Source organism: Narcine bancroftii, chromosome 5, assembly GCF_036971445.1.
Source record: "Narcine bancroftii isolate sNarBan1 chromosome 5, sNarBan1.hap1, whole genome shotgun sequence".
NCBI classification, from domain to species: Eukaryota; Metazoa; Chordata; class Chondrichthyes; order Torpediniformes; family Narcinidae; genus Narcine; species Narcine bancroftii.
This window is the reverse complement of record NC_091473.1, coordinates 184,265,095-184,291,898: the sequence shown is the minus strand read 5'-3', so window position 1 is coordinate 184,291,898 and position 26,804 is coordinate 184,265,095. Positions and strand designations below refer to the sequence as shown.

At 44.3% G+C, this 26,804-nt stretch overlaps 1 protein-coding gene across 6 annotated transcripts; it reads left to right on the top strand.

Moving 5' to 3' along the window:
* The first annotated feature begins 417 nt into the window (after window positions 1-417).
* dedd1 (death effector domain-containing 1) lies at window positions 418-26,551 on the top strand. 6 transcript variants are annotated; one of them, XR_011358123.1, is made up of 6 exons: window positions 418-1,238; window positions 11,175-11,285; window positions 17,415-17,552; window positions 20,197-20,249; window positions 20,508-23,388; window positions 26,092-26,176. XR_011358123.1 is itself a non-coding variant. In XM_069940117.1 (6 exons), the coding sequence occupies exons 1-6, from the start codon at window positions 788-790 to the stop codon at window positions 22,468-22,470; spliced, it is 855 nt and encodes a 284-aa protein (XP_069796218.1). In that variant the 5' UTR covers window positions 419-787; the 3' UTR covers window positions 22,471-24,305. The 6 variants fall into 6 exon arrangements, 4 of the variants coding, with proteins under 4 accessions (XP_069796217.1, XP_069796216.1, XP_069796218.1 ...); XR_011358124.1 differs by lacking the exon at window positions 26,092-26,176 and having other exon boundaries at window positions 20,508-20,782; window positions 22,460-22,542; XM_069940117.1 differs by lacking the exon at window positions 26,092-26,176 and having other exon boundaries at window positions 419-1,238; window positions 20,508-20,598; window positions 22,460-24,305.
* The last annotated feature ends 253 nt before the right edge of the window (window positions 26,552-26,804 follow it).

The following is a 26,804-nucleotide window of genomic DNA, read 5'->3' as shown; positions in this document are numbered from 1 at the left end:
CCACACTAAAGCACCGTAACCATCTTTTGCAAACAGTTAATTTGTTTTTTTTTAAACATCAATTTGTAGTTTGGAATAAAACATTCAGACGCTGGCACAATCTCTATTTAGCAGCAGGAAGAGAGCTGCAGTTACTGCATTAGCCTCTTTGTTTTGCAATCAATAAAAGGAGTCCTAAATTATGCAAAGAGCAGCTATTAATATGCAAAAAATTAAGAAGATAGAGAGAGTGCACATTACCTGCGCTTCCATCGGTAGGCGCTGACTCCATTCAGTAGCGGCAGGCGCACGAGCCCGCCTCTGCCTGGCGTCGCCGGGCAACGCGCCGTCAATCACCACCTCCCCCAGGGACTCCGACGGAAAATAATCATATGCAAATCAGGTGACGCCGGCCTTCCGATGGGTCCCCGTACGCCCGCCCCCTACGTCATCAATCGATAGCAGTCGGGACTGCTGCGCAGACGTATCGGCCGAGCTTTGACGTGGGGAAATTAGAAACGGGGTCCGGTGCCTCATTAATCCGCCACTCTCTGTCGCGGGGAACAACATTATTTGAAAACTGCCTCGTATTTCGAACGGTGAAGTGGGCAAACCTCTTTTTTTTTCCGTGCTCCACCGCAAAGGAGCGTAGACCACGCACTGCCGCCGCCCCCTGGTCGTTAAGGGCCGTTTCTTTTGAGCGGGAGCAGGCAAGCCGGTGCGAGGCGGTTGGGGTTGCGTCACAAAGGCCGAGTGACGCCGCCAGGTCCCAGGCGCGCAATCGTGCCCCAGGGCGGAGGTTCAGCGCATGCGCGGCGGCCCGCAGCAGGTAAACACCGTTCGACGAGCAGGCCCCGGGAAAATGGCGACCGTCAAGCGAGGGTGGTGGGAGGAGGACGAGGCGTTGGCCTGCCACCGCATGCTGTCCCTGCACCAGATGTTCGAGCTGGTGGGCTCGCAGCTGAGCCAGGCTGACGTCGAGGCCCTGACCTTCCTGCTGGACGAGGCGTACCCGCTGAGGCAGGCCGCTTGGGCGGCGGCCGGCAGGAAGGACGAGGAGGAGGAAGAAGAGAAGGCCGAGAACTCCGCCTGGGACACCATCCGCCTTCATCGGCCCAAGAGCGGCGAACGACTGCTCTACGAGCTAGAGCGGAGAGGCCTGTGCGACGAAGCCAACTTCGGGAATCTGCTGCAGTTGCTCCGGGTGATCACCCGGCACGACCTGCTGTCCTACGTCTGTCAGAAGCGGGGCAGAGCAGGTATGGTGGGATGGTCTGGGGCTGGGGCCAAGTCTTGCGGATCTAGGGCAGGCTCTGCGGTGTTGGGGGGGGGGGGGGAACGACTGGGGCCAGTCTGGTCGGGGGGGGGACGACTGGGGCCAGTCTGGTCGGGGGGGGGGGACGACTGGGGCCAGTCTGGTCGGGGGGGGGGACGACTGGGGCCAGTCTGGTCGGGGGAGGGGGGCGACTGGGGCCAGTCTGCGGTCGGGGGGGGGGCGACTGGGGCCAGTCTGCGGTCGGGGGGGGGGGCGACTGGGGCCAGTCTGCGGTCGGGGGGGGGTGCGACTGGGGCCAGTCTGCGGTCGGGGGGGGGGCGACTGGGGCCAGTCTGCGGTCGGGGGGGGGGGCGACTGGGGCCAGTCTGCGGTCGGGGGGGGGGGGGCGGGGACGACTGGGGCCAGTCTGCGGTCGGGGGGGGGGGCGACTGGGGCCAGTCTGCGGTAGGGGGGGGGCGGGGACGACTGGGGCCAGTCTGCGGTCGGGGGGGGGGGGCGACTGGGGCCAGTCTGCGGTGGGGGGGGGGTGGTGGGGACGACTGGGGCCAGTCTGGGATGAGGAGCGGTGAGATGACTGAGGTCATCCTGTTTGTTCTTAAAGCGAGCAACTTGGGGAGAAGGGAGTGGGAACAGAAAGTCCACCGAAAGCAGTTCAGAGAAGTTTTTCCCTGGAATTGAGGCTAGTGTGATTTTTCAAAAGGACAAGCTGATTTAATCAATTTTTGAGGATGTTTTGACAGAGTGAATGCTGAGGCGAGGTTTCCCAAGCAGTGGCATTTGATCGCATTTGTAGCTAGAAATGGCATTACAACAGCCTAGTAGATTTGCCAACTGGATTGTCACACGACTCAATTTGGTTCACTGAATAAGTAACCAGTTGGCTTCACTGACATGGCCAAAGTGCAGCTACTGTGCTGCTAATGTAATTGATTCTTATATGCCCTCTAACTAGCGGTCAGTGGAGGCGGGCCGGTGACTGGTGGGGGTGGATACTGCAGCACAATTCGGGCGGCCTTTCCGAAATCCAGAAAAATCCGAAATTCGGAACACACTGTCCCCCAAGGGTTCCGGATAAAAAAGGATTGTGTACCTGTATTATAAAAATAGCCTTCAATAGTAGTGAATGTGTCTTTGCTTTCTGCCATTTCAGCTGTACAGTAAAACCCCTGGTGTTTGGTACCAACAAGGGGTTGGCAGATGCCAGATGAGTGTGTTTTCTGGTTTTTGAGACTGTATGTTGCCTGAATGGAGAGCTAACAGTGAGGTGCACCAATTTTAAACTACCCTACTTTTTCACCTATTTATTTTCTGCTATTTTTTTTCTGGTTGCTTAAATCTGATGGCACAAAGAAAACATTTGAGGGATCAGCTCCATAAAAAGCCTTTTAAATAGAAGAAGCTTTATAAGGCATTAATTAGTGAGACTTGCTAGTATTGTGAGCAGGTTTGGGCTCCTCATTTAAGAAAGGATGTGCTGCAGTTGGAGAGGGTTCAAAGGAGGTTCACGGGGGTTGTTTGGGTTATCATATGAGGACCGTTTGACAACTCCAGGCCTGTACTCATGAATTAAGGTGGGGGGGAAATATTGAAACATTTTGAATGTTGAAAGGCATGAAGAGAGTAGATGTAGAAAGGTTGTTTCCCACGGTGGGAGAGTCTAGGACAAGAGGGCACAACGTCCGATTGAAGGGAATCTGCTTAGAGCAGATATGCGGAGGAATTATTTTTCTGCCTGAGTGGTAAATCTGTGGAATTTGTTGCCATAGGTAGTTGTGGAGGCCAGGTTGTTCGGTATATTTCAGGCAAAGATTGATAGGTTCTTCATTAGCCAGGGTATCAAAGGTTACAGAGAAGGTTGGGCAGTGGGGCTGAGTGGGGAAAATAGATTAGCTCATGATTAAATAGCAGACTTGGTGGCCTGAATTGCCTATTTCTGCTCCTATACCTTGTATTCTCTAATGCCTTGAATTCCTCATGATCCCTTTGGTTCTGAGCCTACACTAGTGTACAGTCGTCTGCAGGGGTCATCTGCATCCAGTGCTTCCATTGTGGTCTCCTCTACGTTGAAGAGGCTGAATGCAGAGTGGGAGATTGCTTTGTTGAGCATATCAGCTCTGTCTGTGCAATAAAGAGGATCTCCCAGTGGTCATCCATTTTAATTCACCATTGCATTCCCTTGCTAGCATGTCTGTCCATGGTCTCATGCACTGCCAGACTGAGACCACCTGCAAATTGGAGGAACAACACCTCACCCTCTAATTTGCAGGTGGTCTTCATCTAGTCGCCTCCAACCAGGTGGGGTTAACATTGACTTTTCCATTTTCTCACCATTCTTCTTTTCCAATAAACAGTTTTTTTCTGTTGGGTCTGGACTCCTCCCCCTCTTATCTCCCCTTCTTTCTCTCCCCAGTCTTTAATTCAGATGCCTGCCTTCTTTTTACTTGTATCTTGAATAACATTAACAATGTTAATGTGACTTTACACTGCGAGAGTGGCTGAGTTCCTCCAGCATTTCTGTGTCTTTACAGTAGCCTTTCTTCTGAGTGTGAGAGCATCAGAAGGATATCTATCAGTGGGGTCTGGAAAACCTACAAATGCTGCACAGGCAGTGCCCAAAGTCAAGGCTGAGTTAGACTCCTGAAGCTGCAAGGTGCAGGATTAGAATCTTCCCCAGAAAGCTGCTGTTCTTTGTCTAATTGTATTTTATTTTCAAACTGACACACATTTGTAAGATTTAATTGTAACGCCTCACTCTCAGAAGTTGTGATTTAGTTGGGTTTTTTTAGTATTCATTTTCACAGGAAGAAAACATTGCCATCAGTTCAAGATAATCCAAAAATAGTCACAGGAAGGAAGTTTCTAAATTCAAACTTGTTAATGGTGAAAATAATTAAAATTGACAGATCTGCAGCACATGATATTTCTTTTGAGGGAGACAGTGTTACAAGCCCAGAGGACCCCAAAACCCAGCAGCAAAAGATATTCACCAAGACAAATGGTTAAACAAAAGTTGCTTTTAATTATCTTTAAACGTAAAAATAGGATCAAACTTTAAATTATCACTATTAACTAACTTAACCCCCTTCTAATTCTAAGCGCACGTGTATGTAATTTGTGTGTAAGTTTAGAAAAAAATTTTAATTCACAGTCCAATCTCACTTCTCATTTGTCCAAGTTCACTGGTTGCAGGCAATTCTTATACTGTGCACAGAATTTAACATTTATGAAGTTCACCAGGCTTTGGCGCTTGAAAAATAAATGATTACTGCTCAGGAAGGTTCTTGTCAGTTTTTAGAGAGAGATTTGTTAATCGCTGGACACATACTGATCCTTTGTAATCAGCCACATAAATGTCTTGCTGAAGAAACTTGCCCCATCAGGGTTTTCGAGATGATACCTCTTTCAGGTATTTCAAGTGAAACATTAGGTAGCCAGTCCTCTCCTCTTGTATGGACCACAAAGGCTTTAACCAGGTTGAACTAAGCATTCACAACCTGTCTTCAAAATGGCTGCTGCTACTGAACTGAATGTGCTCTCTCTCGTTCTCTCTCTCTGAGAAAAGCCTGTTTGACTCTCTCTACTTGCAAAACCATATGACACTCCTAGAACAGCACACTGTACTCAAACAGCCTGCAGCTCCAATGAGTTCTTTCATCTGTTGCTTTTCAAAACCACAATCCATTAGTGAAGTCTCTATAGGCACTCCCCACAGCTTTTGCATAGGCATTCGGAGCCGGACTGTCTGGCTTTAGCAGCGCTCCAATGTTTTAAGTGGGATCTGTTTTGAAGTATTTGTATGTGACTGACACTTAAAAAAAAAATGCCACAATTTATCTCCCAAAAACATATCTGTATGCAATATAAAACACGACATATTCTGTAACACATAAAATTTCAAATATGCTGTTCAGAATTTTCTAAAGATCCTCAATTTTCCAAGTTGTGACTTTTCGATAGTGGTCAAAGGAAAACAAAAGGCATCTGTGGGTTTTAATGTAAGAGTAGGTGGCACCATCACATGAAATTGGGTTGCCTTAATGTGGCTGTGTTGAGGTCACATTATTTTTGCAATAATAGACTTTATCACAACAAATTATGTAGGAAGGTAAAACCATTCAGATCCATACATTACCTTCACTGTCTTGTTACATTCAATTCCATTTACACCATTACTGTCAGCGTGACACCTTGCCATTTCTCTCTCCCCCCCCCCCCCCCCCCCCCCCCCCCAGTTGTTTGAAGGGCTTCCCTTCAATCTCAGTCCCTTAGTGCCTGGTAATGGGAGGACTCTAGACTGTGGTCTTTCCCCACAGTGCCCTCATGTTGGCTACACCAAGTTTCATTGCATTTCTTTGTACATATTCCTGCAGCTTAGAATGTGCCAGTCGGCAGCATTCCCTCACCAACATTTTCATGTTCTAAAAGAACAAAAAGGTTTCAGGCAGGCCAAAGTGTGTCTGTCACCAAGTCGATGGTTTTCCAGCAGTTCTGAATGTCTAACTTTGAGTGTTCATGGAAAAAGCTTGTAGACCAGAGAGTCAGGTCATATTCAGGGTGGGTGACACCAGAATTGTGAGCCTGGCCTGAATCATCTTTGTTAACAAAGAGGCATGACATTTCTAGTGCCATACTTCAAGGTTAGGGAGTCACAGTCTTAAATTTAGAACAAGGTCATGGGGAGGGGGGGGGGGGGGTGGAAAGATTCAATCCTGAAATAGGTGAAATCTGGACCAAAAAAAACAGCTTATTTAGAATTCTTTGCCTCAAAAAATGTTGAATGTTAAGCAAACAATGAACTACTGGTCAGGCAACATCCATGGGTAGAAATGGTCAGTCATCATTTCAGTAAAAACACAGTAAATGCTGGAGGCACTCACCGGGTATCACAGTATCCATGGGGGAAAAGACTAACAAACAAAAGGTGTTAATTGGATATGATGAGAGAAACGGTAAAAATTGATTTTTGGGAAGAGAGCGATTGAACGAGAGGAAAAGAGACTGAGACTAAGATGGAGGTGGGGGGAGTTTAATGGAAACTGGAGCAGTTAATGCTTCCAGTTGGAGGGTGCCCAGACAGAAGATGAGGTATTGTTTCTTCAATTTGTGGGTGGTCTCAGTCTGGCAGTGCATGAAACCATGGACTGACATGTCAGTAAGGGAATGGGACAGGGAATTGAAATGGGTGGCCACTGGGAGATTGCTGCAGACAGTGGCGAGGTGCTCGAGAGAGATCTCCCAGTCTTGCTGAGGTAGAGAAGACCACAATGGGAACACCGGATACAGTAAATAACCCCTGTAGATGCATAAGTACTGTTTCACTTGGAAGGACTGTTTGTGGCCCTGGATGGTGGTGAGGAAAGAGCTGTGGGTGCAAGTCGAGCATCTCCTACGGTCACAGGGCTAGTTACGATCATCATTTTTATCTTGTCCACACTGAGACAGCCTCAGGTCACACCATATCACGAGATCACAAGGTACTAAAGGACTGGACTTGTGGAGTGGGTTTCCTACTCCTGTTTCTATGTTACTATTATCTAGAAAACTTACAAATCATAACTGAAATGAAAAGGAAAGTCTAAATCAGGAACTTCAAATAACCTATGCTATCATTTAGGTTCTCTAAATTCAAATGTGATTGATTGTCATTATGAGCAATGTTGTAAAAGAGCAGGAAGAATTAAGATATGGTTTAACTATCTCTTACCATCTTAATGAACTATTATGTGCACAATGGTTCTGATTTGTGTGTACAATGGCTGCAGAGGAACTGATCAAGCTGTCTAGATTACTGCCTGCTGAGCTGATCAAGGCTGAGGTGCACAGCACCGGGTCAACTCTTAATTTTAATTTAGACATTCAGCACAGTAACAGGCCATTTTGGCCCATGAGTACATGGCAGACTGTAGGTTGATTGGGCGGCTCGCACTTGTGGGCTGAAATAACCCATTACCATGCTGTAAGTCTAAATTAAAATGTTGGCCACCCCTTCCCTAATTCGTGGTGTCTGACAACAATATGCAAATGTACCTGACAACTGATGTATAAGAAGCAGCCTCGAACCTTGCTTGAGGCTCAGGTGGTTATAGATATCTAATCTTTATGTGCGAGACTGTATATCAATTGAATAATGCAAGCTTGCGAATAAAGGATATATAGTTTGAAGTTCATCAGGTCTGAAGTTATTACCTCCTTCTGAACTGAGAAAAGGTCAGAGCACCCAGCCCCTGCAGCCACCATCTTCTCAAGCCGCCATTGCTGTTAGCCTACACCAGTGGTTTTCAAACTTTTCTTTCCACTCACATAATATCTTACACAATCCCTATGCCATAGGTACTCTATGATTAGTAAGGGATTACGTAAAGTGGTATTTGAGTGGAAAGGAAATGTTCGAAAACCACTTTCAATTATCCCTAATTGACTCATTATGTGCATGGTTTCATAACTCCAAAGAAAATAGGCATAGACAATTTTACTCAAGCAAAAATTTTGATAACAATTGGATCCAGAGTAGAGGTTCTTAACCATCTTAACTATGGTATAAGGTAAAGGTGATTATATTTAAAGTAGAATGTGAGTGGAAAGAAAAAAAGTTTGAAAATCACTGCTCTAAACCAAATCAATGATCTAAACCTCTTCTTCCTGATCTCTCCACAAATTTTCACCAACCCTTCTTCTATCATCCCTTGCTATGGGAGAGACTTTTGTATTCTTCCAATTTACTTTAAAGGTACCGGAACACTCGAGAGTGGTTGATATGCCTTTCTTTCAGGCTGCCAGGAGAAGTCAGGAACTGCAGGGCCAGTGGTGGGAGAGTTCCTGGAAGGGATTCTAAGCGATGGGATCAATCAGCCTTTGGAAAGGCAAGGTCTGACGAGGGAAAGTCAGCATGGCTTTGGGCATGGAAAGTCAGATCTAGCAAATTGAGTTTTTTAAAATAGTGATGAAGAGTACAGATGATGGCAGGGCAGTGGAAGTAGTTTGTATGAAAGACCATGTTTCCCTGTGATGTGGGGATCAGGGTGAACGGCTTGGTGGATGGAGGGAGGTTGATAGTGAAAGGCCTGTGGGATCAGTGCTTGGTGTGCTGCTGTTTGTCATCGATAATAATGATATGGATGGGAATGGAATTAATATTGTTAATGATGACACTCGCATTGGTGGTATAGTGGACAGTGAAGAAGGTTGTCCGAGATTGGATCAGGATCAAGATCAACTGGGGCAGTGATCAAGAATTTTGACCCGCAGAATCAACAGTTCATGTTCCCCTCCCACCCACCCTGATGGTGCTTGACGCTGAGTTCCTCCAGCAGATTGCTTTTTTTTCCCCCCCTTCCGATATTTAGTGTCTCCACTAAACTGTAACTGATCCACCTAAAATAGACTGGGAATATTTGTCTTGACTTTGGTAAACCTAAAAGCAGGTTTTACAATTAAACCATGATGCAAGAAAAGTGTCACTTGCCAAGAATAAGCACCCAGTCTTGCAGGTAAGAGCTTTTATTAATTAATTATCTGCCTTCTAAAAGAAAGATGCACGTCATTGTGAAAACTGCAGATTTAATTACCTTGACATCATGTGAAAACATTGGAATAATTGCTATATCAAACAAGAATGGAAAGAGATGAGGAATACAAAACCTTTCTAAAATTGGACAGTATTTGTAAATTCTACAAGGTTTAATAAAGTATTTGAGAATCTGTTTTCCTGGAATGAAAATAAAATATGAAGCTTCTGGTCAGGTGTTTGGATCCTGCTCAGAGAAACTTTTGAAATGGAATGATTGTTACAAAGTTGAAAACCGCCTGGGTTAAAGAAGTTCTAAGTTGTGACCTTTCCTTTTATTATATCATATTTACATCTTTTGGCTGTTGGTCTGGACTATACCACTTTCTCTCACCAGTCTTTTCAAATAACTTCCTGTTTTTTTTCTTTTCCCTTGAGGAAGGGTTCAGGCCCAAAACTTTACCTCCTATGGGCTCTGCGAGAACTGCTAGTTCCTCCAACATTTGTGTTTTTACTGCAATCACAGTGCTTGCAGACACTCTAAAGAAGTTGATGATGGTATCAATAAGAAACAGAGAAAGTGAGGACATTGGAAAGTAATAATCATTAGATTTAAATCTTTCCACAGACTGTACCCATTTACTGGCAGAAATAATGTGAAAGACTAGTTCGTAAGACATCGCTTGAGACAGCTTCTTGAAGTAGTTCATGTGGACAAACCCAGAATAATCTTTTAGATCTTGCCTTTTCTAATGAGATGAAACTTAATCATCTTAGTCCAGTATGGTGAGCACAGCAGTGAGTGCCATATTATTATAGTGCTAGCAACTCTGGTTCAAATCTGGCACTGTCTGCAAGCGCTTCCTCTGGGTGCTTCTGTTTCCTTCCACCTGGTTTGTATGTTAATTAGTGTATTTTGGCGCCATAGACTCGTGGGCTGGAAGGGTCTGTTACCATACTGTATCTAAATTAAAATTCAAAGAAACAAAATGATGGAATGTTATAGATTATGGGAGAGGCTAATTAAGCTGGAAATGAATTGAGCTTGTTTCAAAGTCACTTACACAATTATAAGGTATGAATTACCTGCGCGTATTCTGAGGCAAAATGATACATCAAGAGCTAATAAGGGAAGGTAATAGACTAAAAATCTGCAGAATATAAGCATTTTGAGAACCAGCTCTGGATGAATAAAAAGTTCACAAGGCCATGGACCCCTGCGCCTTTTCTTGTGCCTGCAGAAGATACAACACTTGCGGCCACACCTCCTCACATACCATGATCTGGGGCCCAAGCAGGCCTTTCATGTACATCCAGAGGACTTATTTATGTCCTTGGTGTCTACATTGGAGAGACCAGTCGCAGATTGGGAGATCGCCTTGTTTAGCACCTCCTCTCTGTTAGCAACCACAGTGGCCTACCATTTCCATTCCGAGTCACTCTCCCAAGCTCACATGTCTGTCCATGGTCTTGTGTACTATTCCACTCAGACCACCCCCAGATTGGAGGAACAACATCTCATTTTCCATCTGGCATTCTCCAGCCAGATGTCCTTAACGTTGACTTTACTGCTTTCCTCTAAACCTGCTCACCTTTTCTTTCCCCTCCCCCTTTCATGTCCTTCCAATTCTTCCATCCACTCAGCCATCCCTCCTCCCTCTCATTGCTGCTGTCCCTTCCCTCCTTTCTCCACTCCTGCCTTTGCCACACCCCTTCTCTTTCTCTCCCCGCCCCCCCACTCTTTTGTTCGGACACCTGCTGCCATTTTCTCATTCTTTGATGAAGGGCTGAAACTCAAAACATCAATTATGTATTTTTATCTTTGATACATAAAGGGCACTGTTTGAGCTGCTGACCTCCACCATTTTGTTTTTTTTTTAACTTTAATCTGTGTATTCCATGACCACATTAAAGCCTCACACTCTGCAGTAAATAAATAGGAAACAAAGATGTCCCTTCCAACAGTCATGATGTCAGGGTGATAAGAGGTGAACATCTTTTAATCTGCTAAATATAAATCAGTCGGATGTTGTCATCTTCGAGGAACGTTTTCTTTCATTCTTTTCCATATTGCAGCACTTCCTGATACAATGGGAGTGGTGCCAAGGAAGTTTGCCAGTTAAGCTATTGATTGTTTTTGTACATTAACTCCACTGCTTTCTTTCTCATTTTATTTCCTTGACACCGTTTAATAGTTGGAATTGAATATAGCGAAGCCAAAGCTTTGATAGGATTGCTGACAATATTTACTCTATCCCATAATAACAGTGACTAAATTCTGATTTTTGCTGGGTTATTTGGGTGATTCCAGAGCTAATCCTCCATTAGTGATCATTTGTTCTGAGGCAAATTGGTTTAAAAGCTAAGGTTCATCTCATGACACAGCTTAGCGTTTTTAATTTCTCTCCATTCCAGTGTCTCCCGAGAGGTGCACTTATGGAAGACCTGCATCAGGAATTGGAAACCAGATGGAGAGCTGTTTAAATTCTGGCCACACTGATTCAGCACGAAGGAGTTGGGAATCAGGTAATCCCCAGTTTTACCCTCTGCAGCCTACAGATTCTGCGGCCTACAGATTCTGCGGCCTACAGATTCTGCGGCCTACAGATTCTGCGGCCTACAGATTCTGCGGCCTACAGATTCTGCGGCCTACAGATTCTGCGGCCTACAGATTCTGCGGCCTACAGATTCTGCGGCCTACAGATTCTGCGGCCTACAGATTCTGCGGCCTACAGATTCTGCGGCCTACAGATTCTGCGGCCTACAGATTCTGCGGCCTACAGATTCTGCGGCCTACAGATTCTGCGGCCTACAGATTCTGCGGCCTACAGATTCTGCGGCCTACAGATTCTGCGGCCTACAGATTCTGCGGCCTACAGATTCTGCGGCCTACAGATTCTGCGGCCTACAGATTCTGCGGCCTACAGATTCTGCGGCCTACAGATTCTGCGGCCTACAGATTCTGCGGCCTACAGATTCTGCGGCCTACAGATTCTGCGGCCTACAGATTCTGCGGCCTACAGATTCTGCGGCCTACAGATTCTGCGGCCTACAGATTCTGCGGCCTACAGATTCTGCGGCCTACAGATTCTGCGGCCTACAGATTCTGCGGCCTACAGATTCTGCGGCCTACAGATTCTGCGGCCTACAGATTCTGCGGCCTACAGATTCTGCGGCCTACAGATTCTGCGGCCTACAGATTCTGCGGCCTACAGATTCTGCGGCCTACAGATTCTGCGGCCTACAGATTCTGCGGCCTACAGATTCTGCGGCCTACAGATTCTGCGGCCTACGGATTCTGCGGCCTACGGATTCTGCGGCCTACGGATTCTGCGGCCTACGGATTCTGCGGCCTACGGATTCTGCGGCCTACAGATTCTGCGGCCTACAGATTCTGCGGCCTACAGATTCTGCGGCCTACAGATTCTGCGGCCTACAGATTCTGCGGTTATAGTGGGTATTAAACATAAACTGGTTTCGAATTCTGAAGTTGTAAAGAATGAAAGGGGAGGCTGAGGTGAGTGAGGTCATGTTGAACTCCTTTTAAACAAGGGAGGGGAAGAAAAAGGGATAAGACCATCAGACAGGAGCAGAAATAGGCTATTCAGCCCATTGGTACTGTCCTGCCATTTAATCATGAGCTGATCCATTTTCCCATTTGGCCCCTCTGCCTGGCCTTCTCCCCATAACTTTTGATGCCCTGGCTAATCAAGAATCTATCAATCTCTGCCTTAAATACACCCAATGACCTGGCCTCCACAACCACCTGTGGCAACAAATTTTACAGATTTACCACCCTCTGGCTGAAGAAACTTTTACGCATCTCTGTTCTAAGCAGATGCTCTTCAATCATGAAGTTGTGCCTGCTTGTCCTCTACTCTCCCACCATGAGAAGCGACCTGTCTATGTCTACTCTGTCCATACCTTTCAAGATTTGAAATGTTTTAAGAGATTCCCCTATTTAGAGTCCAGAGTACAATGGAAGAGAACTGCTTTTAGAAGCCATCAACACAATTAAATGGGCAAATTTTGCTGGTTATGTCCTCTGTTTGGGACGCATTTCTACTATCCCAAAGTGCCCAATGATCCAGGTGTGGCCCTGCATCTATGACACTGAGATGAGAGTAGGGGTCGAGCTGGTTAATCCCTGGTGTGAAATGACATCATTTGACGTCAGAGTGCCCACAGTTTTCTTTTTCCACTGGTCCCTGACCCAATTAATTCCTGGGATAAGCTGCCAGTGGAAAAAGGGCTGGGGACTCATTAAAGGTCTCTTACTTGATCATATTTTTCCTCTCTCTGTATTGCATAGTGTGTTTACATTTATTGATTTGCATGCATGTTAGTTTTTTTTTGCACTATCAATACATGGTAATTCCGCCTCACCTGCAGGAAAATGAATCTCGGGGTTATATGTGATGTTATGTACTCTGAAGATTGCCTGAAGGCTTTGGGTTTTTCGGGCTGCCACCCCCTTGGCTCCCAGGCCACATCCCTGGTGCCTTATTTTCTTATTTTTCTCCCCCCCCCCTTACACATACAATAAACACACTCTTTCTTGGTGTTGGGTCTACTGCAAATTTAAAACAACAACTAATTTAATACTATAAATAAGCATATGTATTTCACAAGCGTTGAGTACAATACACAATTTCTGCCAAGAAATGGGTAAAGTGTTAAGGCACCTGAAGAATTTTTGGAACTGGACGGAGTTTGGGGCGAGTTCAGGCAAATGCAGTTGGAGAGGCGAGGGGATTCTGATAATCAGATGAAGGGTCAGCATGCAGCAGGTTTGGTGGGTCGGGGAGGGAGGGTGTGCCAGTGTTCTGGGGATTTGGCAGAGGTGAGAAACACAAAATGAGTTGGGTGGCCAAGGTGCGAGGGTAGGGTGGTGGAAGAGTTTTTTCTTTCCGTTTGCTTCCCAGCTTTCGGCTGCAGCGGTAGGAAGAGCAATCGAGGAGGAGACCGACAGAAGGATTCGCCATGGCTGAGAACCCCAGGGCTGAAGAAATCGGTGTTGGGGGGGGTGGGGGGAGTGAAGTGGACAAAGTGACCAAGAGAAAGTAGCAGCGGAGCCACAAGGAAGCAAAGGGCCCCACGGTGACTGAGCGCATACTGTCAGCGGATGCCGCTGCCAATGAGGGTTGTGGCCTCTCGCTGGCCCCCCTCGAGGAGGCACTGGTGGCCAAGGGCTATGACAAGGCACGCTCCCTTTTCCTCATCGCCCCCTCGGATCTTTCCACTGCCCTGTGTATTTCATACCATCCAAAAGTTGCCCATACCGAGCAAGCCCAGATTGCTTTTTTTTAAATGGAAAAGCAAAGCCCGATCCTTTTTTGGGCCCCTTCTGTAAACCACCTTGTCCAATCCATTCAACCTCATGCTTGATTTCACTGAGCCACATCTGTATCTGTCATGCTGCTTTCTAAAGTTCAGATTTATTTTCCAGAGTACATATCGCATACAACCCTGAGATTCTTATTGCTGTGAGCCAAGCAGAATTTCTGCGTATTGGTAGTGCAAAAAAAACTGCACCCAAGAAAGATGCATATACAAAAGAGAGAATGTAAACAAATTGTGCAATACTGAAAATAAATATTCAATAATAATCTGCAAAGTAAAAGTCCTTAACTTAATCTAAGTTTGTTGTTTTGAAGTCTGATGGTGGAGGACTCTATTCCTCAACCTGGTGGTATGAGTTCTATGTTAACAAGTCTCTACTATGGCAACAGGAGTCCTTGCTGAAGTCCATTTATAATGTATGAATGTGATCAGGGGTGATTACCTGTGGGCAATCCATTTTGGCATTTCGCAAGTAACAGGATTATTCTATGGAGGACCAAGGAAGTTAGATAAGTGGTTTCAGATTAGGAGTTGATAAACAAAGTTCTTGCCTTGGTGTCATTGTGAAGACCATGGCTCTCTAATGACTTGATCTGAGCAGACTAAAGTGTTGGTATCTGCAGGCAATGCTGGATTTGCTGGTAAATAGAATAGCGAAACTGATAATCTAGCTCCCAAGATACTGTCATATTTTATGAAGTATGGAAAGTTATTATACAGATTGGGGGGGGGGGGGTCTCATTGAGGCATTTCAAATGTTGAAAGGCCTGGACAGAGTAGATATAGCAAAGTTGTTTCCCATGGTAGGGGAGACTAGGACACAATTTCAAGTTTGAAGGGTGCCCATTTCAAACAGATGCAATGAAGTTTATTTAGCCAGAGAATGGTGAACCTGGAATTTGCTACCACAGGTGGCTGTGGAGGCCAAGTCACTGGGTGTATTTGAGGCAGAGATTGATAGTATCTGAATAATCAGGGTATAAAAGGTTTTGGGGAGAAGGCAGATGAGTGAGGCTGAATGGGAGAATGGAGTGGCCTTGATGGGCTAAATGGTTCCTCTATCTTGTGGTCTTAAGTCAATGCACTTAATTTACAATTTTTAGATATTGCATGCCATTATAATTTTATAAAACTAGGAAACTTTCAGGGAGTGCGAAAGCAGAGGTTCTGAATTTCAAGTGTATATGGAAAGCCAGAGGCTAAACCATTGGGATTTTACAATAGTTGGGTGGTAGATTATTGGTGTTTCACTGCATGGCTGTGAGGGAGCTTGGCAATGAAGTTGGTGGAAAAGTGGCTGTTGCAATTATTTTGGCTCAAGACATGAGTGTACCAAGTTGGTGTTTTAAATATTGTTTAGGAATGTGGGAATCTGCATGCATTTGTATGTAAATCTTTGGTAAGTGATGGCACAATGTGCTAGGAGAGTATTTAGTGAAGCATTTCAGATGCTATGTTTTGTTAAGAGAGGTATTGCATTAAAATAAAATTGGGGATGTTGCAGTAAAACAATGGAGTGTGCATCTGTTTTAGGAAGGATATTGTGCAGCTACCTCTGAGTTTTCCAACAAAAGTTTCTGAGGAAACTGGTTGATGTATACAGGATAATGTTTAGACTTACTACTTTGGTCAGCTTTTATAATCTATTGCCTCCTGTAACCTTCACATTTCACTTCCTTCGTGAAAATTAAGTCTTCATGTGCATTAGCCAACAATTTTGACCTGATAAGATCCCCAATACATCCATGATTCACTCTGAAAAGGTGGTGAAAGTGAGAGATACCAAGTGGATTCAAATGAATGGAAGGGAAGTACTCACAGGAAAAGCTTTGAGCTTTGGGGAATGAACAAGTCCACATCTCCTTCATAGTTGCAGTGGGCTGAAAAGATTCCCCGTGTGCTGTACAATTCTGCGGAAAATCAAAGCAACGTTAGCAGCATCCTGCGGACTGAGCAGTGAATAGGAGAGAATGGTGTAATTTAATGTTTTGCGTTGAGATGATGCATCAGGTCTAGAGAAAGGCAAAATTGTCAGAATGCAGCACATGGTAGGGGGAGATGGAGGAACGGAATGGGGAGCAAATGATTGCGAAAGGGATGGGGGAAGTGAGCGGATGGATATGCCAGTGGGTGGGGACCCCACAGAAAATTCATTGCTCATACCATTGGATCGCAAGTTACCCAGTAGAACATAAGCTGTGTTTTGTATTTGGTACCTTGAAACGATGAAGGACTGATAAGTGGGTGTGGGAGCAGAAACTCGATGTGCCCTGCTCTACCCGCTATGCACCTGTGTGACTGTGTGGCACATTTTGACAACAATGCCAACTTGCTGACGATACCATGGTAGTGGGTTGTATAAAAAGGGGATGATGAGTCGGCCGACAGGAGGGAGGTGAAAACTTGGCTGAATGGTGAACCAACAACTGAATGACCCCAAAACCAGGGAGCTGATTGTTGACTTCAGGAAAGAAAGCCAGAGGTATGCGATTCATTGAATTTTTGGGGATCGGAGGTGGTGAGTCTTTTCAATCATAAGCTGATCCATTCTCCCATCATTTATATTCTGTCACCATTTCCAAGGAACATTCCTGGATCCAACACAAAAATGGCGCTACGAAGAAAGCCAGTCAGTGCCTCTACTTCCTCAGGAGTTTGCAGAGGCTTGCTATGACATCGGAAGCCCTGGCAAATTTCTACTGATGTGCAATGGAAAGGGCTGACTGGCTGCATCACGCCCTAGTATGGGGACACCAATACCCCTGAGTAAAAGTCCTGCACAAGGAAATGGGGACAGCCTAGGACATCTCAGGAAAACCTTCCCCACCATAGAGAATATCTACAGGGAACGCTGACGTCAGAGAGCAGCAGCAATTGTCAAGCTTCCACACCACCCAGCACACACTCTGTTACAGTCTCTTCTACCATCAGGAAAGGGTATAGAAGCCAAAAGACTTGCACTCCAGGTTCAGGAACACCTACTACCCCTCTGCCATCAGATTCCTCAACAACAAACTCAACCAGAGACCCATTTAAGGACTTTTATTGGTTTTTATTTTTTTCTCTATTACAGTCAGTTTGTTTACATTTATTTGTTTACATATGTACATGGAGTATAGTTTTTTCGCACTACTAACGTGGTAATTCTGTCTCACCCAGAGGAAAAAGAATCTCAGGGTTGTATGTGATTCTATATATGTACTCTGACAATAAATCTGCAATCTGAGTCATTAAGTTTGCTGCCAGTCAGAGTGAATCAGCCTTAACCACGTCTGAGTTCTATCTGACTGGAAATGCATGTTTTGTTGACAGCTGCGCCTTCAAGCAAGCAACACAGTGTAGGTCGCAGGAAAGGTCGAGCTGCTGGTAAGCGAAGGGGGCGCAGGAGCAATGGCCCCTCTAACCGCGAAGTGACCAAGCAGGCTCCCCTGTTACAAAAAGCAACTTGTGGTGAGTATTTTCTTGCTGCCCATTGCTTGTCTTGAATTTACACCTAGTTTTCAGCCCCGCTGTTTTAAGTGGAAAGTTTTTTTTTTGTGGCTGTCTGCTCAACTCCATTCATCAATCAAATTGAGTGTATTGCTTGTTCCTTAACTGCAATTACCCTCTCATCAAGTAATAATGGCAAAATTGAAAGATCGGGGTTGGAAGCTACTTATGGGTCACTGTGAATGGGATTGGTATGAAGGTCAGCAAGAATATGTCCTGACAATGAACTTTCTAACAAGCTCCTCGACCACACCATTTAAAAAAAAACCCACCCTGCCTCCAATAAGATCAGTCAGTACAAAATTGTGCTTGGCTGTTCATCATATGGAATTTGATTTACCTTTGGGGAAGAACCTTTGTGAATCGGGCAATTCTTTATCCAGTCGATAAAGTTCCATTTTTATTGGTTTTGTGTCCATGGAGTGTGAATGCTCAATGTGGCTCAGTGAGAGTGACACTAATAACGAATTACTCTGAGGCAATGGTGTGGTCTTGATGGACCGTTTTTCCTATTGAATCCCTATGGTGTAATTTTTCCTCGATAGTTGGGATTGGGAAGGTACAATTTGCTGCATCTCACTGCATTTGCTGTGTGTATCCCCACAAGTCAATACTTGTATATTGGAATAATTGGGTGGGGTTTTTGGTCCTTAAATCCATAATGTTCCTCAGTCCACTTCAAGCACCATTGTGAGATTGCAATCTGTAAACAACCGCTCAAGTAGAGCTTACACTTGAAAAAAAATCAAGCCATCTCTGCATGCCTCTAGGTTACCCATCAGTAACTGTATACTCAAATGCTCACAGACTGGTCTTTGTTAGAATTTCGTGAATGATCCCATACTAACCCTGTACACCTACTGATGTTTAATACCAAAAGTTCCTCAACAATGCGAAGCTTGCAGTGACCTGACTGCTTTGGCGTGACTTCATCTAACCACCAGGTGCATTGTCTCAAAGTTCAAGAGGGTCAGTCACATAACAGCATGCATTGAACTGTCAATTGGCTTCCCTGGTAGGTCACTGAAGGACTCAGCATAGAAAAGGTGCAGACCCAGCTTGCACTCATGAAGTGGACATGATTACTGTCCTGTCTCCTATTTGATCTGCTGTGGCTAAATGTATCTCTGGGTGCAAGATGTCTGCTCCAATGTACTTCATTGCTTAGCAATAGAAGTCACAGGTACTGTTGTTTAATCAAACTCTAACTAAAGAGTTCAGTAAAACTCCTGGTATCTGGCACCTATGCGATTTGGTAGATGCCATATAAGTCCATTTTCTGGTTGCTTGAGACTTGCTCTTACAATGCCTAAGTAATAAACCTGCTTTAAGAATAAGTAGTTTAAAGACATACACTGAACAAACTTCACTTGCATGAATACATAAACTTTAATGCATTTTACTTTATTTTTAGTCACCTGAAAGACAAACAATAACATTATAGCTAATTAACCCCCTCTAGATAAAGCTGCTGACTGGGACAACTCTTACTAAGGAGACACTTTAAGAGAGTCACCCCAACAGTGAGTGCATCAACCAGCTCTTCATTCTGGGTGACGCCATCGCTGTTTCAGACAACTTTATTCAAACAGCTGCTAAGAGCAAAGTACAACCAGGGCCCTCCCTCCACTGGCTGAATCTTTGCTTCCATCTTCACCAAAGGTTTATGTGTTACTTCAGAGAAGATTTATTTTACAATTCTCAACTTGCATATTTTTTTACCTATTATTTTACTTTTACTTATTTTAATTTTGTTAAATTTATTTTCCTGTTTTTTTGCCATTTGGTTGAATTCCAGATACCAATGATTTTACTGTATTTCCAAACTATATCCCACGTACTGAAGAGGTTTCAAGGGACTAAAGATGAGAATTTTAGTGTTTCCATGAATCTGCTTAATTTCCTGGTGCATGAATTTTACCCTCCGTACTCTCTTTTCATAATGCTCTTAAAATGTGAGTCGACTAACGGCTGACCTCCTACTGAAAATGAGTCCCAGGCACTTTGTGAGTAGCAGTGTCAAATTTCCACGTTGATGTTCAAGTCTTCAGCTATTGGTTTGTCCGATCCACTCTCTTGAGCGACAGAACCTAACCTTTGACAGTTAAGCAGCAAAACCTCTTAACAACCAGGGCAGTGACAGGGGATTGTTCCATTACTCGTTCAAAGTAAGTGTGCACCAGTCTGTGAGCATATTGTAGTTGTGCGCTGTGTTCCGAAGGAACCCGGATCGTGGCAATATATTGGTCTCGAGTTCAGCTGTAATTTTGCAGTACTTTTGTCACTGCTAGTGAACTGAGGTTTGTAACCCTACAACAAGGCCTCCTGTCAATTTGTGCACTGATCCTTTCGTGTATAATGGTGACCCCCTCCCTCAAAGTTTTTTTTCCTCGCGTTTTCACACTTGAGAAGTAAAATAGATAAATGGTGTGAGGAATTTTTGTGAAACAAAACATTACTTTGCAAAAGTCTGGTAAAATGTGTTGATCCTCTTTGTGTCCATGTTGCCTACGTGACAGCAAACCCTCTGCCCTCTGAGCGATCTGCAGGATATGTGTTCTAAAGAAGAGTCTCTCTATGCACACGTTCTTTCAAAAAAACATAGGTTGGCTCTCTTGTACTCCAACTTCCTTCATGATGTGGCCACAGAAGTTTCTGGTAGGTCCAAGCTCAGCATCAACGACAAAAAAGCAGTACGTGATTTTCTTCAAATATTATTCGCAAAAAAAAAACTTAATTCTTTAAAAGCAGTCCAAGGACTCTTGTTTTATGTACATACAATAATATAACATAGAATCTAACTGCATTTCATTGAAAAGTAGTGTAACTTGTTTTATACTTGAACACACTTCAGATTCTGTCGTGAGATCTGTTTTTTTTTCCCGTGGATTTTTGTGATCAAACATTTAATTGCAGGTGTACCACTCACAGGTTGGTGATAAGAGAGTCTGTCTGTCTGACAAAGATTCATCCTTAAGGAAATGTTCTGACACGAGAATAGCACAAGGTAAACCTTTAAACTTGTTGAGGGGAGTTGAGCACTTGCTAGACTAAAAGAGTGGCCAGAGTGCCGAAGATGTCGGCCAGACTAGTCCCTGTCCATGGAACACGAGTTCCGTTCTCGTGAGAAGCAAGTTCTGAACTGTGGCCTCAGTTTCTGCTTGAAGCACCAGAATTGCTTCAAACTAAAGGCAAGGATTCTTGGATTTGCTAACTGTCCTCAATCTGATCAAAAATAAAAATCCAATCTCTCAATCCGAATGAACAATGAGTCTTCATCTCAATCTCGTTTGTTTTGGCAGCTGGTCTCAATCCCAGTTCTGGGCTTTGCTGTTAATATGGAGTGGTAACTGTATTTGCCTTGATCCTTGCATTATTTTTCATTTCAACAAGAAGGGCTGGGTGATTAGTTCATAACTCCCCTCCAAATATTGTGAGTGCCCGGGTGGGGAAAAAAATTGGTGAAAACTTGCCTGGTAACTAGACTGAAATTTTGACTGTCATATTCTTGAATACCTGGCATGCAAGGGAGAACATGTGAGGTCAACAGGAGGCAGATTTCCATCCTGATGAATGAGTCTCTCGATGTTTAGAGTTGCTTATTGTTGAAGCAAGGTCTCCTGCTGTCAGCAAACTAGTTGCAGCACACACTTTGAAACAAGTGTAGGATGTTTCACCATTCCAGTCATCTGCCTGCAATTATGGGCTAAAGCTTGCTCCAATTCAGAAGCACAATATCCAGTATATTGACAGCAGTCCTGACACTTATGAGATTGCTGTCTGAGACAGATGACATGACAATTTTCAATTACCTGACTGTTCAGGGGAGGGAGGTTTAAATTCTCATCTGCTCCTTTTCATGTACATATTGAGAAGTAAGTTCAGGCTCAATTTATGGAGCAGATTCAATGATTATTAGTCATTCTACCTCAGCCTTCTAATGTCATTTCACCTTTAAACCAAAAGAAATGTATTTTATTTGGGGGTATAACTGAATCCAGGGTCTAGATCCACTTAGAATACACTATCTCCATTCATAGAGCTCTCCCGTCCTATCACTTCCTAGCATTTTTTTTCCTCTTTTGCATTCCCACCCATATCCACCAATTACTTCATAACTGTGGACCTGTGCTTCTTCCCCAGTTGTCCTCCACCTTACTGTTTTATTCAGGCACCTGTATGCTTTTTGCGCTTGTACCTTGACGAAGAGCTCTGTCCTGAAATGTCGGTTATGTATCTTTGCCCGAAAGAATGCAGAGTGACCTTGAGAGTATCACCACCATTTTGGTGTCTAAACTACACAGCATCTGCAGACTTTCTTGTTCAACAACAAATCTGTAGAGAAGTGCTCTCTCCATGGAAGCATGGTGTGTAAAAACAACATGAAGACCCACAACCCTTTTCTGGCCTTCTCGCTAGAGCTTGTGAAGTCTAAGTTTGTGATTTTAATATTTTTGGCCAGGAGTGCTCATTGGTTCAGTGCCCAACAATCCTTGGGTGAAACTTCATAATAGGGCTTCCTTTACGCTCTCCCATATCACCATTTCCCCTTTGCACCGATTGTGGTGTTTACCACTTTGTTTTCCCGCACTTCAGTGAACAGCTGCAAACTTGTGGCTGAACAGGTCCCTAAGGTAGAAAGGTTTTATATTGTACAGTGGCTAGTTGTCTGCTCTCCAACGTGCATATGCGTAGCGAGTGGCATACCTGCCACAGTTCACTGCGAATTCGATCTGGCTGAGTGCGGTGAAAGTGAGGCCTGCATGTGTTGCTGATTTTTCTGTGGTCTGATACAGTATCTGTTCTGTTAAATTAAACATTTATCAAGTGGCAGAAATGTTTTAAAAGTCAAAACCTGTCTCTCTCAGTTCACAGTTAACACTCTACAGCAAGATGATAAACTAGACGCAAAGAAAGAGCTGGTGGGCTAATTATCACCACCAAAACGCAGGAATTAAAACAAACGGGGGTCCCCTCAGCCTCAAGGAAATCAACTTAGGATTTACATTCAAAGCAATCTGCTCTCCTGTCTCCACGGGGTCTTTTGGACTAAAGTGCACATCTTCTCACAAAATGAAGCTTGAGATTCCGAGGTGAAATTGGGGATGTTCTTTATCCCCGCCATAACCAGAGGTTGGAAAAAATGCTCAACAGAGGTGTTGTCAGTGAATTCAACTTGTGTGTCCGTCTGCAAGTGTGTTTGTCGAGGATACATCTACATGGTGCTGTTCGGTTACCTTCCAGTAGGGAGAACGAGCTTGTGACAGGATGTGAAGTTAAACTGAATTAATGATGCTGTGTACCTCAAGATTATACGAGTACTCTGGACACAAAAAAAGGTTGGATTGTAAAAATAATTCTGGCAACGTTTTCCTGCCCAGTTACACAGCTGCTTTCCAGAGTTCTCAAGTCAAATTCACAGGAGTTAACTCTAATTTTTGGTCCAGTTCAACCATTTTAAGGTCAAAAAGCAGTACAAGGAAATGACTCATGAGCACATCCAATCCATGATTAAAAGTGTCCAGCTCGTGTAATCCAATGTGGTTTGAGGGCCAGGTATCTGGAAAGACCCTCAAATATTCGGAGCTCTTCCTCCCCCACCAGGAGCTTACAGTCTGCTGATATACCGGCACAATTCTCAATCGCCGTGCCCTTGGCAGGGAAATGGGCTGGAAAGAGTTGATGCTTCAGATGCGTACAGATATTTCCTTTGGGTACTCACTGTGTCTAATTCCACGAATGTGGAAGAGAGGTGAAAGCGGGCACTTGCAGTGTGCTATGCAACTAGCTCATGGAGGTTCGACCTTGCTTGCGGTTTCCTTCCATGTTAAACTGTCTTGTATGGTCGTGGAGTGCAGAGTCCACAAGATTTCAAAGCTTTTTTTTTTAATAATTGAACAGTCTGAGATCAAATTAAATGTAAATCTCCCTGAAAATAGAGCATGCCATCACAGAAACTGTATCTTCATGTCCCTGCTCTTTCTAAAGGGGGAGTTGGACAGAAAGCCTAGATGATATGGCACAAGAGAGCGCGTGAGATCTCTGAACAGCCTTCACCAGCATGTGGGCGCCTGCAAAGGTCACCTCCCTGCTTTCCTGCCAAACCTGAATCCCTCTATGCTGGTTTAACCAATTTCAATGAAATGTATCCCACAGAAATTAAGACAGGCTGTTGAATTTCTGACCAAAGAACCCTAAAATTGTATAGATTAATATGGAATGAATTTTGCGACTGACTCTCTGCCAGCATGTTCATTCCTCAGAGTTTCTCTTTTTTAAAAAAAATTCTCAAATTAATCTGACACTTGTAATTAAAGGTGCCATCTATCCTGTTCTATTTGGCTGATCTGTAGATATGATGCCCACCACTCAATCCTTAGAATACCGTGTTTGGCATGTCTTAACCTTTTTATTTGAAAGGCAATGTGTTTTTAATTAAATTGGCCTTAATGTTCTCTTTCCATGTTTTAAAAAAAAGATTCTTGTTTTGTGTTTTGGAGACTGCTCCAAGGGTTCTGTTATAATTTTGGTTCTGTACATTACTAATGTGGGGAGCAGTCCCAATTCCCTGTATCAATGCAAGGCCCAGAGCTGGGTACTGGCCTCTCGTATGCTATTATGTCACAATGTCAATCTGCTGTAAATTGAAGACCACCGTATAATCCTGATTTGTTTTGAAAACTTGTCAACGGTAAATTTGATGTGATGAATGTCCGTACTGCTGCATCCAGTTTCTCCCTGGCGGGAGGGGGTCAGCGATGTGATTATACGAGTTGCTGCTTTCACAGGTGTCCGTCCATGAAGGGAAAGTGATGTAAAGACAGTTCATGGTGCTCAGCGTATGTAAATTCCTTCAATCCACCTGCATTTCTGTTACTAGATGGTATAAACTTTGCTCATCGTTCTTCAGTGTTTAATGAGAAATGGGAGCCCCTGTGTAATAATGGGCCAAAAGTATTGACGTTTTGAAGATACTGATACAACTCCAATGTTGGCTGAGAGTTCGGGTGTGGTCAACAGCAGCCTCCCTCAAAAAGGAATCCCTGGCATAAAGATTTCAGTCTGCAAAATCAAAATATTTGAAATGGGGTTTCCGATTTATCTCTAATACCACAATAAAAACCCAGTTTCTCTCAACCCCAGCCAAGGAAGTCATGTTGCGTCATCCCAGTTTAGTAATGATTACGCTACCCCATTGAACAGAGACTGTTCTGGTCTCTGATTGGATTTGATGTGAAGTGTACCAGCCCTTGTTTCTAACTCCCTCCTTGCCCTACCTGACACAGACTCAAAGAATAGATTCAGTTCTGGAGCACACCCAAGTTTCCATTCAGTGCACAAAAGCTTCAGGGTTCGGTCCTGAGTACAGTGGAGGAACCAATCATTTGCAAATGACATTTCCAATTTCAGTGTTTAACATGTTCTTGTGTTAATGTTTCCTTGTGGTGCAGATGAAATTATTCATGGCTTGAAGTATACTTCAGTGTTCTCTGTGCCCTAACAGTGCAGCTGATTAATGTGGGTCAGCCCAGTGAAGTTTGGATAATGTAAATAACCTCTGAAGGAAAGGATCTACCCTCTCATTGGTTATTGAACTTGAAACTGATTGGATCAGGTCTAAATGGTGTACTTGATGTGAGTGTTGCACACAGGGTATTGAAACCAACTCAATGTGACATCCTGCCCAACACTGAATCACAAAAGTAAGACAGGCACCCCGGTGGGTGCACGGTGGGCACGTTGCTCTCTTTTCCCCTTCCCCCCCCCTTTACAGGCAGCTTGTTGAAGGCTGAAGATGTCCATGTGTCAAAAATACATTGAGGATGTTGTTGTGAAATATATCCATCGCTTCACAGCCTCCTGCACAAAAGCCACATTCACCCACTTGCATCCAAAATGATGATCTTCCTTTTGGTCGTGTGCCATGTTATTAGTTGCTGGGAGAAACTTCTCAACAGTTCCGGCCTCCACTTTTGTATCTTTCCCCTGTATCCGTCTAAGCAGAACCCTTTCTCTGCTCCCCTACAACCGCCCATTTGTTGGCAGAAGTGATCGTGTCACATCTCCAAAAACCCAAGAAACCACCTGTTTCTGCAGGAGTCTAGTCCCCTCATCAGAGGGTCACTGTTGCCACCTCCGGCCTTGACTAGAGGGGGAGTCGTTAGGGTTAGTGCCAACAAAATGCCAGGTCTACTCATTGCATGGATGTGGGAGGGTGGAGGGGGTGGTTCTTGGGTTGGCGTCTGTCAGTCAGTTGATGGGATGGAGTTATCAGGAACCCAGTGTTTGACAGTTAAGGGGCTCATTCAGGCATGCCACTTCCACCTTTTAACCCCACAACAGCTGGTTATTCCTGTTTCCCTTTAGATGGTTGAACCTTTGTTGCAGTTTTGTAGCTTCTGGTGTTCCTGATGGCTGTATCCTTTCAGCGAGCGTTCAGTGACCTGTATGGAGCAGGAGCACTAATCCAGAACCTTTGCTCTTTTCTTTCCCAATGCAGACATCAGGCTGAGGGTGCGGGCTGTATTTTCTGATCAGAGATCCGTACTGCGAGGGAATGTAGTCTCTGTGAAACAGGACCCCCTGGATCGCTGTTTTGACCTCTTTGGGCAGGCAAACACCATCCTGAAATCCCGCGACTTGGGATCTATTATCTGTGACATTAAGTTTTCTGAGCTCTCATACCTGGATGCCTTCTGGAATGACTACATCAATGGCTCGCTGCTGGAGGCACTGAAAGGTGTGTTTATTACTGACTCGCTGAAACAAGCCGTAGGGCAGGAGGTGATCAGACTGCTCGTGAATGTGGATGAAGATGATTATGAAGAAGGCAGGCGGATCCTCCTTCAAAATATTTCTCCATGAGCGAAGAGTATCTGGAGCCAAGATCACAGACAACAGTAAATTTTAAGCTAATAACTTTATATGAAGTCAAATAAAGAGAAGTAATTGTCCCTTTATCACAATTTCTGTCTTAATTCAGTCCTGGATGATGTGCTGGTGGTTCTGCGGTGGAAGTATGTTCGGTCAGAGGATTCAGGAATATTTTATGCTCAGGCCCCAATTTGTGTAATTTCTTTTTTTGGGTTAGTGTTTGAATAGGGCTCCAGAAATGCACAAGCCAAGAACAGATGAGCAAATTCCAAAATAAAATCACTTGTGATGTAGTCAGTGTAGATTTGTGCCTTTTTCTTTCAAGGCAATTTCAGTGGA